Source organism: Streptopelia decaocto, assembly GCF_964273445.1.
Source record: "Streptopelia decaocto genome assembly, chromosome: 5".
NCBI classification, from domain to species: domain Eukaryota; kingdom Metazoa; phylum Chordata; class Aves; order Columbiformes; family Columbidae; genus Streptopelia; species Streptopelia decaocto.
Genome location: NC_138659.1, coordinates 783385 through 799915, shown reverse-complemented (window position 1 = coordinate 799915; position 16531 = coordinate 783385). Strand labels below are relative to the sequence as shown.

General features: G+C 45.5%; 1 protein-coding gene across 3 annotated transcripts in view; it reads left to right on the top strand.

Annotated features, from left to right (window-relative positions):
* ELAVL4 (ELAV like RNA binding protein 4) overlaps positions 1–13227 on the top strand; it is a gene marked incomplete at both ends in the record, with an annotated part of 62774 nt that extends 49547 nt beyond the window's left edge. Inside the window, 4 exons of one of the 3 annotated variants that reach the window (XM_082053047.1) lie at positions 7199–7352; positions 7743–7968; positions 9352–9390; positions 12900–13227. In XM_082053047.1, coding sequence (XP_081909173.1) covers positions 7199–7352; positions 7743–7968; positions 9352–9390; positions 12900–13227 — 747 coding nt within the window. Of the gene's footprint in view, positions 1–7198; positions 7353–7742; positions 7969–9351; positions 9391–12878 lie in introns of all 3 variants that reach the window. The other 2 variants (XM_082053046.1, XM_082053048.1) reach the window with 2 other exon arrangements.
* Positions 13228–16531: the final 3304 nt, after the last annotated feature.

Genomic DNA, 16531 nt, shown 5'->3' with positions numbered 1-16531 from the left:
ATGGGCTCTGCTGTCCTCGCACCAGGCGCAGCGGGAGCGGCCTCTGCGCGTCACGTTTGCACTCATTTTGTGACCCCACGAGGCTTAATTCCCATTTAACAAAAACACGTATTTCCTGCGTGTGTCCCCAGATCCTGTCCTCTCAGTGTCTGCGAGGCGTTAGCGGCAGCCCGGGCCCTGCGTCGTGGCGCCCGGCGCAGCGGCCGCACAGCGCGGGAGGAGCGGGTTGGCAGCAGCACCGCGAGGCGCAGGCTGCTCGCCGTGCCCGCCGAAATAGCTGAAGAAATGTGCTTATTTCATTGTTACAGAAAATAATCCCTTCTCACTGGAGCAGCTAAAATATTTATGTGCATTTTATTTAAGTCAATGATGCCCTTTCAAGTCGAAGTGGAGAGGTGGCTATTTACAAAATATCTGTTTGGGGAGAGCACTGGAGGAAGTGCTGTGTGTTTGGTAATAGGTTATACATGTTGTGTTCCTCCTCAGCTGATCATAGTGCATATCTTATTTACGCCATTTCAGAGCATCATCATCTTATGAGGGAGAAGGGCTTCACTTTATTTTTACAGTTAAACTTGACATAATTCCACAAAACAGCTTAGAGTGTGAGGGAAGACACAGCGTCTGTTGAAATAAATATATATCCCAGAAATTGAATCTATTTTTAGAAATTAAATTTGCCCATCCATAAAGCATATGAAAGGTCAGTGCTGCTGTTGAAGATTGCCTGGCAATTCAGTTGCATCAAATATCAGAAAGAAAATAAGCTGTGTGATGCACAGGGTACACATCGTTTAAACTATGCTGCTTTGCCCTAAAAAAAAAAAGCGTCTGAAAGGATGCGAAGGAAGTGTTTTATGATGTACGTGGGGATTCAGGTGACCTGGCTTCACGTTGGGGGACGCTGAACAAGGGCAGAACGGAGTTTCGAAAGGACGTTTGAAAGATGAAAAGAGCCAGCGGCCCCCCGGAGCGCAGCGTTGTGTCCCCCCTTCCCTTCCTTCCTGCGGTGCCCCAGAAGCAGGCCTGTTCCCGCCGGTGCCTGGCCCAGCAGGCGCACGCTGGGACACGCGGAGCAGGGCCGTCCCCAGCGGGGTCCCCAGTGAGGCCAGCGGCCGTCTGGGCGCTCTGAGCCCGCCCTGCCTTCCCCTCCTTAAACCCATCCCGTCTGTCAGAGGAGAAGATACCAAACAGCATCCTTCCTCTGTGCTCAGAGCCCTTCTCTAGTTTAATTTTCCGTTAAATGGCTGAATGACATAGAATATAGCTACTGCTATTTTGACAGTCCTGTTGTTAGTTCATTTTTTTTTTTTCTGCTTTACTCCTGTTTTGATCAATAGGACTGGATGGTCCCAGTTTAAAATACAGCAAACAGGGCTGTGGGAGAAAGCACTCCTGTGCTTTCTGGAAATAAAGTGGGAACATTACTGCTCAAAAGATGTTGCTGTTTATCTTAGTTTCAAAATGCCAGCTATTTCTACAAAGTTCAGGCTCTGAATCTGTCCATGCTAATTCTTGTAGTTGTCTGCAAAACTACAAACGGTCCTGTCACTGTAGGGTAAGCAAATAACAGAAATCGCGGGCTGCTTCGTCCTACAAAGTGATTTATCAAGAGGAGGTGACACAGAGTCACAGAGTCCTTCAGGCCGTGCTGGGGGTGAAGCGGGAGGAGGAGAAGAGCTGCTCCTCTGCACCCTGTCCCAGACCCCTTAGGGGTGTCCGAGGGGTTAAACCCGACAGCTGGAGGTACCGCTGGACAGCGCTGCCCTGCGGACGGTGACGGTAGCAGGTTTCTGGGGTGGGTGCAGCACTCTGCAAAAACCCTGCGTTTTCAGCCCGTTTGACCTCCCTGGGGCCAACCTGTCACCGCGCTGGCTGCCAGCGCCCGCAGCCCTTCTCCCGGTGACGGAACGGGGTGTTGAGCGGGGAGGGTGTGAAGGGAGGGTGCACAGAGAGATTTGGGGAGACTTTGATTTGTGGGGGAGCTGGGGAAGGCAGAATATAGAGAGAAGGGCACCGAGCGGAGAGGGTCGGGTGCCGTGTGAGGGGAGGAGGTGGCCGTGCTGCGCTGTGGCTCAGAGGGGCTGGTGCTCAGCCGCACCGTGTGAGGGGCCGGCCCGTCGGTTGCCTCCACGTGGGCCTGGCCGGGCCTGCACCCAGCGCCCGCAGCGCCGTGGAAGAGCGTGTGCCCTTCCCTTCCCTGAAAATTCACATCACAGCCATTTGCATGCTGCACATTAGCTATGTGGTTTTTCTGTAGTTCCTTTTACAATTAAGGTGATTGGTTGTTCTGTTTTGCGGTGGCTCAGTTTGTCATAAGAGGGTCGTCTGCTGTGACTGCTGCACCTCAGGACAAAGCCATGGACAAAACACTTCAGAGGTGCCACAGACTGGGAAAGCCACAACCAGGTTTACTTTGGTTTTGCTCTTTAGGAGCCTCTGTCTGCATAACCTTTTGGTCTTCCTAGTGCTTGTTAACAGATCCTTCTCCAGCCTTTGTGCCCGCGGTGACGCTGCCGCTCCAAGGACATTTCAGTGCTGCGTTTGAAGGCTCGGACTGGGCTCGGCTGCTGTTAGCAGGCACCAGGGAGCCTTTACCTGTTAGTTTTGTGCATCTTCTCTTCACAGATATTTCTTTTTAACTGCTTCAGTTTCGCCAATGAGTCCTTTTCATTCCACAGAGCCGGAGTAATTATTTCTTAGCCCTGCTCTTGATACGTCTGGAGTACTTCTAGGTTATTATCTATGGATGTTTTTCCTGAAATGATGGGATAGACCTCTGTATCTTACCTGCAATCATAATTAATCCCAGTAAAATGGCACTGAATTGCTGCACAGTGAAGTGCATTGTCGCTCCCTCCATCCCCAGCCAAGGGCGTGGAGAAGAGAAAGGACAAAGCCGTGCAGGCAGCAGATGTCAGAGGACTGCAGGTTCTGGTCTGCAGCCTCTGCGCCAGGGCTTTTCTGCACGTAATTGCTCTGATAAAGCACCTGGCTTCTGCAGAGTGGGCTTCTTAAATCCTTGGTTTTGTACAAAATGAGAGCATGGACAAGGTCCTGGAAGTGGCTGCGGGAGAGGTCTTTCCCGGCCATAGCCCATGCTGTGCTGCTAAGCAGGGTTTACTTCTAGTTTTGTGTGTTCATGAAACGAGCGTGCTTGTTCACACATGTGGAGCCCTGTGAGCGTTGGTGTTAAAGCGCTTGCGGAGTGTGTCAGTGGAACGAGAGGCAGCAAGTGAAGGAAAGGTTGTTCTCCCTTTACACGTGTGGACCTTGGGCAGAAAGAAAGCGCAGTGACTCACCCTAAAAGTCACACAAGACATCCTGCATCTCGGAGCATGTCACGCAGAGACGAAGCGGAGTCTTTCGGAATGATTAAGGTCACTAAGACATTCAATATTCTTGAATGTTACACAGACATTGTTTTCAAAGTTGTCCAGGGAGTCGCTTGACACTGACTGCAGCGTATCTGCTCAGGGCTGGAGAAGCGTCCTAGGGCGGCAGGTGCCGTCAGCGGGTGGCATTGGTGGCCTGCGGGTGCCCGGGCTTCCACGCACAGGTTTAAAGCTTCTGCCCAGCCCTGCGTTCCACAGGTGAGTAACGGTAGATGCAGAGCATCTCCCTGGAGCAGCTCTGGGGTTGGAAGGCGTGAGCTGGTAAGTTGCTCATCAGCAGGTATTTTGACCAGGGCAGGTGGCTCTTCTGGCAGAGCACGTTGGTTTTGGGGAGGACAATCCTGTTCCCGTTCAGAGCAGACAGGAGCTGAGAAGCTATTCTGACGTGCTCCACAAAAAAATACTAACTTTGGGAAGCGTTCTCTCGAAATGGACTCACTGTTGGAGGGGTCCGGGGTCAGCGTGTGCGCTGCAGACCCGTGTTGTGAGCGGCAGTGCTGCTGTGGCGTGTCCAGCGTCCACCCGTGTCAGACACATGGGAGGCGCTCGTGCCTCGGGCCCCTTTGCTGGGCGCTCTGACTTGGAAAGGCCAGGCTGCTTCAGTTCACCTTCCCAAGAGTGTCGAGGTTAGAAAGCCTTCAAGAAGTTTTCTACGTGGGCAAATGGGTAGGAAATCAATAGGGAGGATAATTACTTTAACTTGGAGATATTTTCTGTGCTCCTGAACAAAAATGTGCATTACCATGGAAGATGTGACATCCTGGACCTTATGACTCCGCAATAATGTTTGCAGACAGTGGCTCTTGAGATGGCTGTTTATACCAGAGAGACGCCCTTACACAGCTAATGTTCAATGTCAAATGAGAAACACCCTAGCAAATGTTTTTCCGCAGTTAGCATATATATTTATAGAAACTAACATCGGAGGTCAGCAAGCCATAAAATGAATTGCACAATACTTTATCTTCCTTGCAAATTTGACCGAAGAACTCCTAAAAGATCTTATGCAGTGAAATTTAACACCGCCGTTTGACCTCCAACCATCATACAACGGACAGACATTTTAATGGTGAGAACTGGGTCAGACGGTGCTGTGGTGTTCTCCCGCTCATTTGTTTGAGTTTCTTGAGGTGGCCAGGATTTCCATATTCTTTCCTTTTTCAACACGCTGTTTCATTATAGGGCACTAACACTGCTGTGAGGAAAAAAGTAAATGTAAATAGATTTAATGCAGCATCCTCACCTAGTGATTTGTGATTTTGAGCAATGAAATGGGAGCTGGTTTTGGCTCCCATAGTGATGTTCACAGCACAGGGACCTTCTGGTCTAATGGTGGGCCAGGGTGTGTGTTTTCTTCCTTGGATAGCTAATACACGGGAAGGCATCCATCCTCAGCTCTGGCTGAATAATAGCTGGCAAGCAGGCTGGCACCGGCTAACCGATCGATTTGTCATTGGCTGACCTGAGAGGGAAGATGAAAAAGATTCAAAAGCAGATAAATAATTGACATTACTAGCCTTGAGTCCATTCAGCTTGCAACCTTTTCTCCTTGATGTTAAAGACGGCTGAGTTGCTTTTGGCAGCTTCTTTCCTGAGCCCAGGCTCCCCCGTGGCCTGAATGTTTCATTGCGGGGGAATGGAGATGAAGCCTGGGCGGTGGGCAGGTGTGCACGCGTGTGTGCGCAGTCTCTCCTTCCATTGCCTGCGTGGCCCGCCAGAGCACAGCACCTTCTGCATGGAGAAATAGATATCTGTAATGTCAGCCACTTGGAGCTCGGGGACGTGGTGCGTTTTGCATATTCCGGTGCTTTTCATCTTCCCTGTAATGTGGCGTTTGGTTAATGAATGTGCCAGAGTGAGAAAACCCAGAGGAAACCCCTGGCTGTTTTCCCAGGAACTTTGTTAATTTTGCAGCTCTGTTTTGAGCAGTAGGTGAGGTCCCTGCCCCCGCTCCGGAGAGGCTCCAAAGTGGTTTTTAAACTGTTATTCCTAAAGCAGGTTGAGCTGCGGGTGTCTGAACCCGTACAGCACCCTCTCAAGGTAAGGAATCTGCGGGGCGCATGGAGTATGGATGAGGAGCCACTGACATGACACCACCAAACCAAGCATGGTCAAACCCAGCTATTCTTGGCATGCTTTCTGTAGGTGGAAGCATGTATGGTCATGTATGGTTATCCCTGGCTTCCCCAAGCACCTGCCTTGACCTTAGTTACGTAAAGCCAAGCGATGCCGTGTGTTCTGGTCCCGGAGCGTCAAAGGGGTGTTTGGAACCAGTGGTTGAGCAACTTCAGTGCTGCACCCCATGGGCTTTGTGGTCCTAAACTGATGGGACACAAATAGTTGCACCCCCGTGTCCTCGTCCCGTGCAGCCCCCGCAGGTGTCTCCGCTCTGCTCGCCGCTGCCTCGTGCTGTGCCGGCTCGGTGCAGACCTCCTGTCCAACCTCCTTTCACGGCTCTTTCCCTGAACCTGCCCACCTCCGCTCCCCAGCCTTCTCTGTAAATGCTAGATTTAAAAGGTTAGGTACAAACATGCAAGTTAGAAAGAAGTTGCCAAAATCCTTAAAATCTAGAATCTTTAAAGTTTGTCTGCTATTATGCAGAGAAGATTGTGGAAGCAAATATTAGTCATTCACATCATTTTCTGTGTTGAGTCAACATCTATTTTTAGGTGTGGAGCACATAAAGACAACTCTTTGACACATAAAGCACATGAAGACACCCATTTGACATGGGTTGTGTTTGGGCTGAGGCTTGGGAAGAGGGGAGGACACCTGCTGAACGTATGGTAGCTGTGATGGGACCCCCCTCCCGGTTTCTTTCCAAGACGTGCTTTAAAACAAAATGCAGGAATGTACTGATGTGTTTATACTTAAATAAGTCAAGATGAAGTGCAAAATATGCAGGTTTGGGTCCAAAGCTAGTTCAGATGTGCTGCAAAGTAATTCCTCATGGTCTGTCCTGAACACTTGCCGCTAGGCTTTATCCAGGAATTATTTTTATTGTGTTAAATGTGTGTATTCTAAAAGTATATATTATTTTTAAAGCACAGAAGGCTTTTTATGCACACATTATAATTATAAATCTGATTCATGGGTAGAAGGCAGTTAAGAGAGACTTGGTTTAATCATTTTCCAACGGCGTACAAGCAGTGCCTCAGCTAGATTTTTCTCCTGTTTGGCCATAATATTTTACGGTCTGCTCCTGGGCTTTTAGTGCAGGAAAACTTCCCGTGATAAACTGCAGCCGTGACAGCGAGTGTTGGTGTACGGCTCCCTGAGCAGATGTTCCTTAGTCTCGTTTCACCAGGACCTCACTGTTCATCCAGAACAGATCTTGCCAGCTCGGGATGGAAACACAAAGAGAATAGCACAAAAGATCACTCTGCAAATAACCTGATCTGGGTCAGACACCTGGGGGTGTTGCAATTAAAACGCACTGGAACTTCAGAGCCCTGTGTATGTGCTAAGGTTAATACACGCTGGGTACGGTAAATCATCCATACACCCACAACCCAGAGGGGTAAGTTTACAAAGCCGTGCGTAGGAAGCTGCACATTAATCTATCTGTGAACAATAGTTATTGTATGCCTGCACTTAAAGAACCTTGTGTGTGTTTTCATGGTCTCTCCAGCTCTGCCTTTGTTCTTCCAGCCGTTCCTGGTGTGTTGGTTTTGCAGAGCAGGTAGCGTCTGAACTCCAGGATTATGGCTTGTGAAAGAACAGGAAAAAATCTCTGCGTTTAAAATGCAAGGGCTGGCTCTAGTTACTAATGCACCTTTCCTTTCCTTTCCTTCCATCCGCAGGTGTCATATGCCCGTCCAAGTTCAGCATCCATCAGAGATGCGAACTTGTATGTCAGCGGCCTTCCCAAAACAATGACCCAGAAAGAGTTGGAGCAGTTGTTCTCACAATATGGGCGCATCATCACCTCCCGGATTCTGGTTGATCAAGTCACAGGTTAAAAGAAAACTTCTCTTGATATGTGCATGTTTTTATGGAAATGGCAAAATTGCAAACACTTTCTGGCAGTTGGGTTTCAAGACAATACGACTTCTGGTTTAAAATGCAATACCTCGTTATTTATAAGTGTAACTGTTTGGAGGCATAACTGCTGCCTCGTTAATGAGGGATGTCGGAGTGCAGGATGTTTACTTTAAATCCTGGTATTAAATACGGTAGGGGCTGATTTTGGAGGACACAGCTGGGGAAGGACACTTTTCTTTGTAGGACTTTGTTTCATTTGCCAGCTCTGTATTCGGTGAAGTCAAAACCAGCGTTCGGTTTATTCGTTACATAGGTGAGGCTGTTCCTACAAATACTCATCTGTTCGCATGTTTTAATTCCCAGGTGTTTCTCGAGGTGTGGGATTTATCCGCTTTGATAAGAGAATAGAGGCAGAAGAAGCCATAAAGGGACTCAATGGCCAGAAGCCTAGTGGTGCTACAGAACCAATTACTGTGAAGTTTGCCAATAACCCCAGCCAGAAGACAAGCCAGGCCCTCCTGTCCCAGCTCTACCAGTCTCCCAACAGACGCTACCCTGGACCGCTGCACCACCAGGCCCAGAGGTTCAGGTAATGACCCGGACAAGAACCGAGCTTCCACCAGCGACAGCAGAGTGGGGCAGGCGCTGCACCGCAAATGTGCTTTAGTTGCATAGGCTGACCTGATTTTCTTTGTAAAATTAAATATTCCTTCCTGGAGAATGAGGAGGAAAATCTGCTGACAGCAGTAGTCATGTTGTATTTACTAAAACAGCTGAAGTACTGTACAATCAGATCTCAGCAAGGCTCATAGGAAAAGGGGGGAAAGAATAGAGTTACACTGATAATCAAATGAGCAGTGACTCTCCTGTTCTTTCTCGTTTTTTGGTAATGCTTTTATTTTCTGCTATATTATTACAGTTTTGATGCCGCTTAGACTTTGATGTTAATGCCGGCGGATTGGTAGCAGGAAAAGAGCTGAGTCTGTTCCAGTCAGCAGCAGTATCATTAAATTTATTAGCCTGAGATATCTGCTCTTAAGTATAAAGAGACCTTGTATTAGTCTTTGTGATTCTTCAGATACTTTCAGGGGTGTTTTATGCTTTGCATCCTGAATATACTGTTTCCATCGGATACATAAGCCCGAGTTAGCAGTACACGATGTTCTTATAACTTACGTTAGAGGATTGATAACTTCCAGGCAAGCTAGCGCTCCGGTCGAAGCCTGCCTTCAAGAGAAACCCGGAGCTTATTAGTGTAACTGAGTTGCATTCGGGCTTTAGAGAATAATTCAAAAGTAATTTTAGTTTTTCAGTGATGAAGAGTGCTAATGAATTGAAGATCAATTTTAAAAGTCATTAGACACATGAACCTTACACCTGGGTTTGTGTCTTTGGCACGCGACTCCATTGAGGGTGTCACCGAACCGTTCCATGGACAGAAGGGCTTTATTGTGCTCCCATGGAAAGGGAACTATTAAATTCTGCAAAATCTGGTGGTCATTTAGGTGAACCTATCGTGGAGGATTAATACTAAATATATGTAATACAGCGGGGAAAATGTATTGCGTTAAAGCAGTTAAAACCAAGCATTTTTCCAGTTCCATCAGCTTTGGACTATAGTATTTTATTTCCAAGTTAACTGTAAATAGAAGGTGAATTATTTGAAAAATTTTCATACTAATATTGTCTTAAAAAATACAAACCAGAGGTGGATTTTTAAAAAGCAAACCCTGGCAAGTAAGGTTTTCTCTGAGCCTATAGACGCTTTAGAAGTGACTTTAAGCGCTGTGGTGGAAGGTTAAGCACAAGCTCGGCTGTAACAAAGCGGGCCGGGAGTTGTTGGGCTCCTTAGATGTGTGGGAAACTTGTTGAACGTTTCTTCTTTGAAAATGGAACACTATTAATAATAGTTCCATTGAGCGATCTTGCCATCTGTGAGACATTAACCCAAAGACCCTCCTTCTCTTTTCAGGCTGGACAATTTGCTTAATATGGCCTATGGCGTAAAGAGGTAATTAGAATTCCGCAGATTGCCAGATGTCCGTGTTGGCACAGATTGGTGCTACAATTTTTTTTTAATTCACTAACTTTATCCTTTTTTTTGTTTTAATTCCTTCTTTTCTTCCACCAGCATGTCACATTCTTTTAAGTTTGGACTTCAGTTGGTTTTGTTACTTTAAAGTCCACACACGCAAATTCTGTGGGGTTTTTTTTCAACCTTTTTTAATTCCAGGTGGGCTGCTCCATGGTTTAGGTGCCACAGCTCCGAGCTCTCAAACCGCAGTTGTCCTGCTAAAAGGCTCTTCTTCCAGAATCAGAACTAGTGAGTTTTTGATAATGGAAAACCAAACAGTCAAAACCAAAATTACGCTGCTGTTGTCTAAATATCACGGTTAAGAGCTTTCTGCTACTCGTGGCGTCACAAGTTTGACTTGAACATACAGCTGTGTGCACCTGAATCAGCCCGACGTTTCTTTTGTTCCAGGTTTAATACTTTGAAATTTCCTGCGTTGATTTGTGTTTTGTTTCAAGTAGCCGTGTTTGTGTGTGTGTCACGCATGTGTGGTGCAGCTCAGCTGACTTGTGAACGTTTATGCTGTTTCATAGTGTGTTCAGTGTTTGAGTTGTGTCGTTGGTGTTTCTCCCAATGGCATCAGCGCAAGCAGGCTTTGCGGCAAAGTAAAGGTGTAGTCTTATTCCTGATGTTACCGTAAGATGTCCAACCATCCCCTACAGTTAAGATGGGAAAATACTACTTAATCTTCTGCAATGGTCTCCTCACCACACTTGAAAATGATTTGAGCTTTTTCTAAAGCTTACCCTGTAAAATGGTTTGGTAAGTATCTCTTTACACTAGCTAGTAGTGGACGGTAACATGGGCTTTAACTACTGCCACAGTAACTGTCATACAAGGCTACTTACAGCAGTAATAGTAAAAACAGAGGCGGTCTGTATTCCCAGAACGTTGCTGCTGGTGTTCATCACTGCATTTGTTACATTTGCGATATCTGTAGTGGTGACGCTGATATGACGAATCAGAGCTTACCCCTGGTTTTATCAGACACGGCTTCTCCCGCACTCTCCCTCTCATTTGCTTCTCAGTGGATTGTCAAGAACACGGCAGAACTCTCAGCCCAGAGCCTGTCCGGCGCAGGTGTGTGCAGGATGGGTGGTTCCGCTTCTCCCGGAGCGTGCTGCTGGTTTCCCTGGGGCTGGGCTGCTGTGCAGGGCCGGGCAAACCGGGCCGAGTCTGAACCAGGCGGAGTCTGAGCTCTGATTTTCGTATGACCTACAGAGGCCATTTTCTAGGTTGTACATCTCCTTTCTTTAATAGTCAGTCTGCAGTGTTAGTCTTAAATCACAACAGTTTAAGTTGGTTTGTAGGCATCTTAAATCAGTTGTTTTCTCCTCCCAGAAAATCTTGAAAACTTGCACTGGCAAACCCTCTATTTACAGGCATAGAGTCACGCAAAAGATAATTCCTGAAGCTGCCTCTGGAGCTTCCATAGTGTAGTGTTCCTGGATTTCAGGGCTTGGTTTGTTCTTTCCCCATGTTAATTACATGATACTGTTGAAAAATTAAGATACGCTGATGTGGAAAAAAGGTTTTATTGGCACTAATTTCAGATGACTTGCTGGTAGCAAAGCTGCTTCTGCAGTAGGTTGTCTGGTATTCGTGTCAGTGCGCTTGCGCTGTGTCAGGTTCACAGCAGGGCCTGTGCTGCGGTGCATCGGCAGCTGAAAGCCGTGCAGCTCCTGGAGCTTTCCAGGGAGCAGCACTTTCCTTGAATATACATATGAAGTGCCATCAGAAGCCAACAGAATGGTGAGCAGCCATCAAGCCTGTAATTTACTTTATGGTTATTTAATACACACTGCATAATATTGTGCACATTGTTAAATGTGTGTGGAAGTGCTACAGGTATGAAAGGAGCAGCTTTGGAGAGCACAGGAGTTCACTTAGCAACCCCGAGTTCCCCTTTCGCTCCCTCAGTCAGCACAGAACATCCTGAGGAGCTGTTACTCAGTTCTGCTCTGAAAACTCATTGTATGGAAGGTACATGTGGAACTGGATTTTTATCAAGACGTTTCCTCTGTGCAGTTGTTACATTCTAAGCCATATCCCACAGTGTAGCTCCAGGGCTGACGCTGCTGAACACGTTCCTGACTGGCCTGAGTCGTGGGCGGCGCTGTGCCCTCCGTGCATCAGCGGGTGACACTGACCTGGGGAGTCACGGGGACACACAGTGTGTTCTTGGCCATAGCTGCTGCTGGGGACACCTCGACAAGCTGGAGCAACGTGGCCCCATTTGGGAAAGGCAGATGTTTAGCCCCTGGCTGCTGCCTTCAGCCGCCCACCGGGGCATCAGAAAGAAGGTGGAGCCGAGCTCTGTCGAGAGGTGAACTGCGAAGGGATGAGTCAACAGGAGCAGGTCGCTGCCGGGAAACCCAGCTGAGCGCCAGGGTGAATCCCGTGAGCCCCTGGAGCAGGGGCCGCGGGGCTGGAGTTCCCATCCCTGGGATCTTCAGCGCCTTCCCGTGCAAGGTCCTGGTGGCAGCTCTGATGTGGGAAGGTGGCCTCGCTCCGAGGGGGTTGGTCGGGTGACCTCCGTACGTCTTGCGCGGCCTGTGTGAGGCTGTGTGTTCAGCACACCCCCTGGCCACCGCTGCCCGCTTCAGAGGGGAAGGGTGGAGGGAATGGGTCCCAGATGGCGCTGGAGGAGGGAGCAGTTGGGTGTCTAGGAGCTTGTCTCTCTGCCTGGGCTGTCCAAAGAACCCAAGAGCCTATTGTGGATGTGACCTCCTCACAGTATGAGGGTTTTAGTTGCCGTGCTCATTAATGATGTTTGTGCACTGCCTTACCTTACAATTGCTGCATAAATCTTCTTTAATGTCGCCAGCTTTAGGTCTTTCTCTTTAACTGGATTTTTTTCTCAGTATATGTTAGGGACTATGTTAGGAGGAGAATTAAAATCTACCACTTACAGACATCTCTCTAAAGCTAACAGTATTTTTAGCCAAAGAGGCTACTGTTATAGCTGAATCCTCACAATGGCATTTCATCTTAATTTTCTTGGTTTGGAGTTCAGGGTTTTCTTTCACCGCAACCAAGTAAGAAGTAAAGCATTAGATCTCCTTTGCCCTGAAACTGGAGTCTTCTAGCGATGGGAATAAGCGGCCAATTCCTACAGGCCTTTTGAAATGAATTCATGTTTATAGCAGCATGTGCAGGCCCTTTCTTGACTTAGATTGTCCTTAAGCATTTCTTTTATTAGGCCTTTGTGTACATCTGAGTAGGGCTTATCCTCGAAGGGAGATGCATTTATGCCCAGATTTGGTCAGATTTAGTAGAGCTCCCCTCCACTTAAGCAGGGCTCAGAGAGCAAGGGTGGCTGTGTAGTCATCTTGCAAGGATAGGATCGAGAACCTTCATTAGTGTTGGCTTATTTGAAAGTCTTGGATCCGTGTGGCTCGTGCCAAGAGATCTATTTAGAATAGACCCCTCTTTTTACTCGGTAGGTTCTCTCCGATCACAATTGATGGTATGACGAGCCTTGTGGGAATGAACATCCCAGGCCACACCGGGACCGGCTGGTGCATCTTCGTGTACAACCTGTCCCCCGACTCGGACGAGAGCGTGCTGTGGCAGCTCTTCGGGCCCTTCGGAGCCGTCAACAACGTCAAGGTGATCCGCGACTTCAACACCAACAAGTGCAAGGGATTTGGCTTTGTCACCATGACCAACTACGACGAAGCTGCCATGGCGATCGCCAGCCTTAACGGATACCGCTTAGGAGACAGAGTATTGCAAGTTTCCTTTAAAACCAATAAAACCCACAAGTCCTGAATTTCATATCCTTACTTACTAAAATATATATATATAAATATATATACGAACAAAACAAAACAAAAAAAAAAACCTCTTCAAGGCTTATATTCAACCATGGACTTTATAAGCCAGTGTTGCCTAAGTATTAAAACATTGGATATCCTGTGAGGAACAGGAAAGGATTTTATAATGCTTAGAAAAAAACCTTTGATGCATTGAATGTTCTTTCATAGCTGTCGTTGTTGAATATAATATACATAGATAACAATGTGCAGGGATTTTTACCCGGCCAGCTAGTTTTACTACCTTCCTTGAAGGTGGCTCTTTTTAAGATGACCATTCACTCATTTGAAAAGATAATACAACAAAAACAATTTTTACAAACTAATGGGATTAAAAGCGAGAAAAAAGACTTTTGTTTTGTTTTCTGTTTTCCAAACATCGAGCGAATCAGATTGGTAAACCCCCCACGTAAATTAACGAGGAATCCGAAAAATTGCAAAAAGAAGAACATAATTTTGCAAGGTTTTTTAGTTTTCCTTTTTCTTTTGTATCATGTGAACTAAACAGTCTCTGGTAGGGAACGGGGTCGCTGGGGGATACCTGATGACATAACAATTTCAATAACATTACAATGTTGCCAAAGAGGTGGTCTCTTTGCTGAAAATGGGTTTCAAGAAAAATCTATTTTTATAAAATATAAAGAATTTTTACAAGAGAATCTGGATTTGAGAAAAAAATATTTTGACTGGCTAATTTAGGGGAAATTGACAACTTTGTCATGTTCATACTGCACTGGTAACTTTTTAGAGATCAAGATGTGTGTTTTAAACTGGATTAGTAGATTGTTTTTTGAAGGATGGGCTACAAACAGATGATCTTCGTATCTTTTCATAGCATGTAACAAACTATTACCTACAGTACGGGAGAGTGTTCTTCCCAGGCACGCAGTTACCCACAGTCAAAACCCAAAAGCAAGGAGATGAGTTGACAGACAGTTTTTCTTTGAGTCATCAGTATGGGATATCAGCAGAACAAAAGTTAAAATCAGTTCGATCAAAAACTTCCTTGGTTTGAGCGGTAGGTGCTACAAAATGATTTACATATCTTAGTATCATAGTTAAATGTAATGTGTTTAGAGGAACTACATTTGCTTTAAATTTGTTAAGGATTTTCCAATTCACTTTATAGCCCAAGCTAATATAATTGGGCTGTGTTGGCACATTTGGAACACTGTTTATGTTGCTTGGAACACTTATTTATTTAATTGCCGATGTGATGCATATGGCCAAAATCAAATATAGCTAGTTTGGCTAGTCTACTTATTTGTTTACTTAAACTATGGGAAGAAGCATATTATTGTGTCATTTTGTTGTGTGTGTATGTGTATATATAATATAAATATATATATATATAAAGTTATTTTTTCTTTTGGTTAATTTATTCTAAGTTGTAACACTTTGCTAGTTTCGTTTGTATATGTCTTAAAATGTTTTCTTATGATACTTAAGTGACAGAGGTATCAAGGTAACTCGTGTAGAAATATTGTTTGATATATTGTCATGTTCGTTGTGAATATTTTTCTTACTGCACAGTAGAAAAGAAAACAACTGGGTCTTTATTTTAATGTAATTCCGATTGGGGCAAGCAGAGCTAAGGGAACAAATGACTGAGGGGGTGCTCTCCCATGTCCAGTGCACTGATCATTTTAGTATGTTTGTGCTTTGTACGGTTCTATATTTAAAACAAACAAGGGTCATGCTCTTCCCTGAGTACTAGAAACAGTTACTCGCTATGCATAATCTAGTTGATAGTTAAATTTGCTATTGCTTTTCTTGTCTTGTTATATAAAATCTTTTCAATACAAGTTTAGTCTTAATGGTAATAAAACGTTATGGTTATTTATAACTTGTGCTTATTTTGTGCATTTTTTCCATGCTATACCCACTAACTGCATGTAGACTAAGTATCGTTTTTCACACTGAAGAGGCAAACTTTTGTAGTAGACAAATAACTAAAAGCAAAGGCTGCATCATAATTCTATCAGTTCTTTACGTTAACAATGTTAGGTTTTAGTTCAAAGGAACACTCATTCAATGTTCAGGGAAACCTTTCTACATCATTGCTATGAATGAGCGCAGTTTGCTGGGAAAGTTTTGATGCATTGCTAAGCATTAGTGGGGAAGGCATGTCAGAATCTTTTCTCTACGATGTGTTTTACTATCTGAATAATAATAATTTAAAACTCTTTCTTAGGACCAGGCAGTTGTACACTTTAGTTATAATGAATGACTTCATGTTAACCTTGCTAGTTTAGATCATTTCTGAGGGAAAGTATTGTAAATGTTTTTTTCATAACCTTGTTGTGTTTGAATTATTTGTACTTTAATTGTCCAGACAATAAATGAAAGTGTGTAGAATGGCTATGGACTTGCCACCTTTTTCCCGGTGTGGAGCTGTCTCAGTAGCGCCAGCGGCGCCGGAGGAGGCGGCGGAGCGGGCCGGGCAGACCGAGCGCGCTCTGCGTCTCCTTCCCGGGGCCGCAGAGAACCGGCCCCTTGGCCAACACCAACACCAAACCGTAACTGTGACTCCTTTGGAACGTGGAAGGTACTGCAGGATTTCTACTGTAGACAGTGTTTTTACACAACGGAATAGTAACTCGGTCAATATCAACACTTCCAAGTAGCAAGCAAATTTCAGAGTTAATCTGGTTTTTAAGCCATCATTTAGTTTGACTTTTCTATGGGTATGCTATGAATGTCATGCGGTATGAACCGGTGTGCGTATCTGCTGTACAACAGTATATATGGTCACATTCCAAATTGGATTATTTTCACCATGTGTTACAACTAGAGTTGCTGCTACTTTCAGTTGCCTTGTTTGAATCCCATTAATACCAATATTCACTTCATGTTTATGTTCTGTAACATTCACTAACTGAGAAAATGTACCTTGTAAAACTGCAGCATTGGATTTCGTAACTGAGATTAGGAAACCTATATCCGAGGGCTGAGCGGACTGTGTGGTTCCTCAGCTCCTTCACCTATTAATAAACTCGTGTTTTTGTGAGATTAAGTTACCATGTTGGTTATACTAATTTCAGGCCACAGAATGAGTTTGTTCTCAAACTTAGAGCTTGCTCAGTTCATCCCGAAATGAGCCATCCCACAGAAGCAGGCAGGAGTTACTCATTTGCCCTGTTTAAAGACCTGGCTCTGGCAAACATCATCCATCCATCTCAGATATATGTATATACACACACTTCTGATGGTATACATATATACATACACCTCACAACATAGCGTAATGTGCGCCAGCC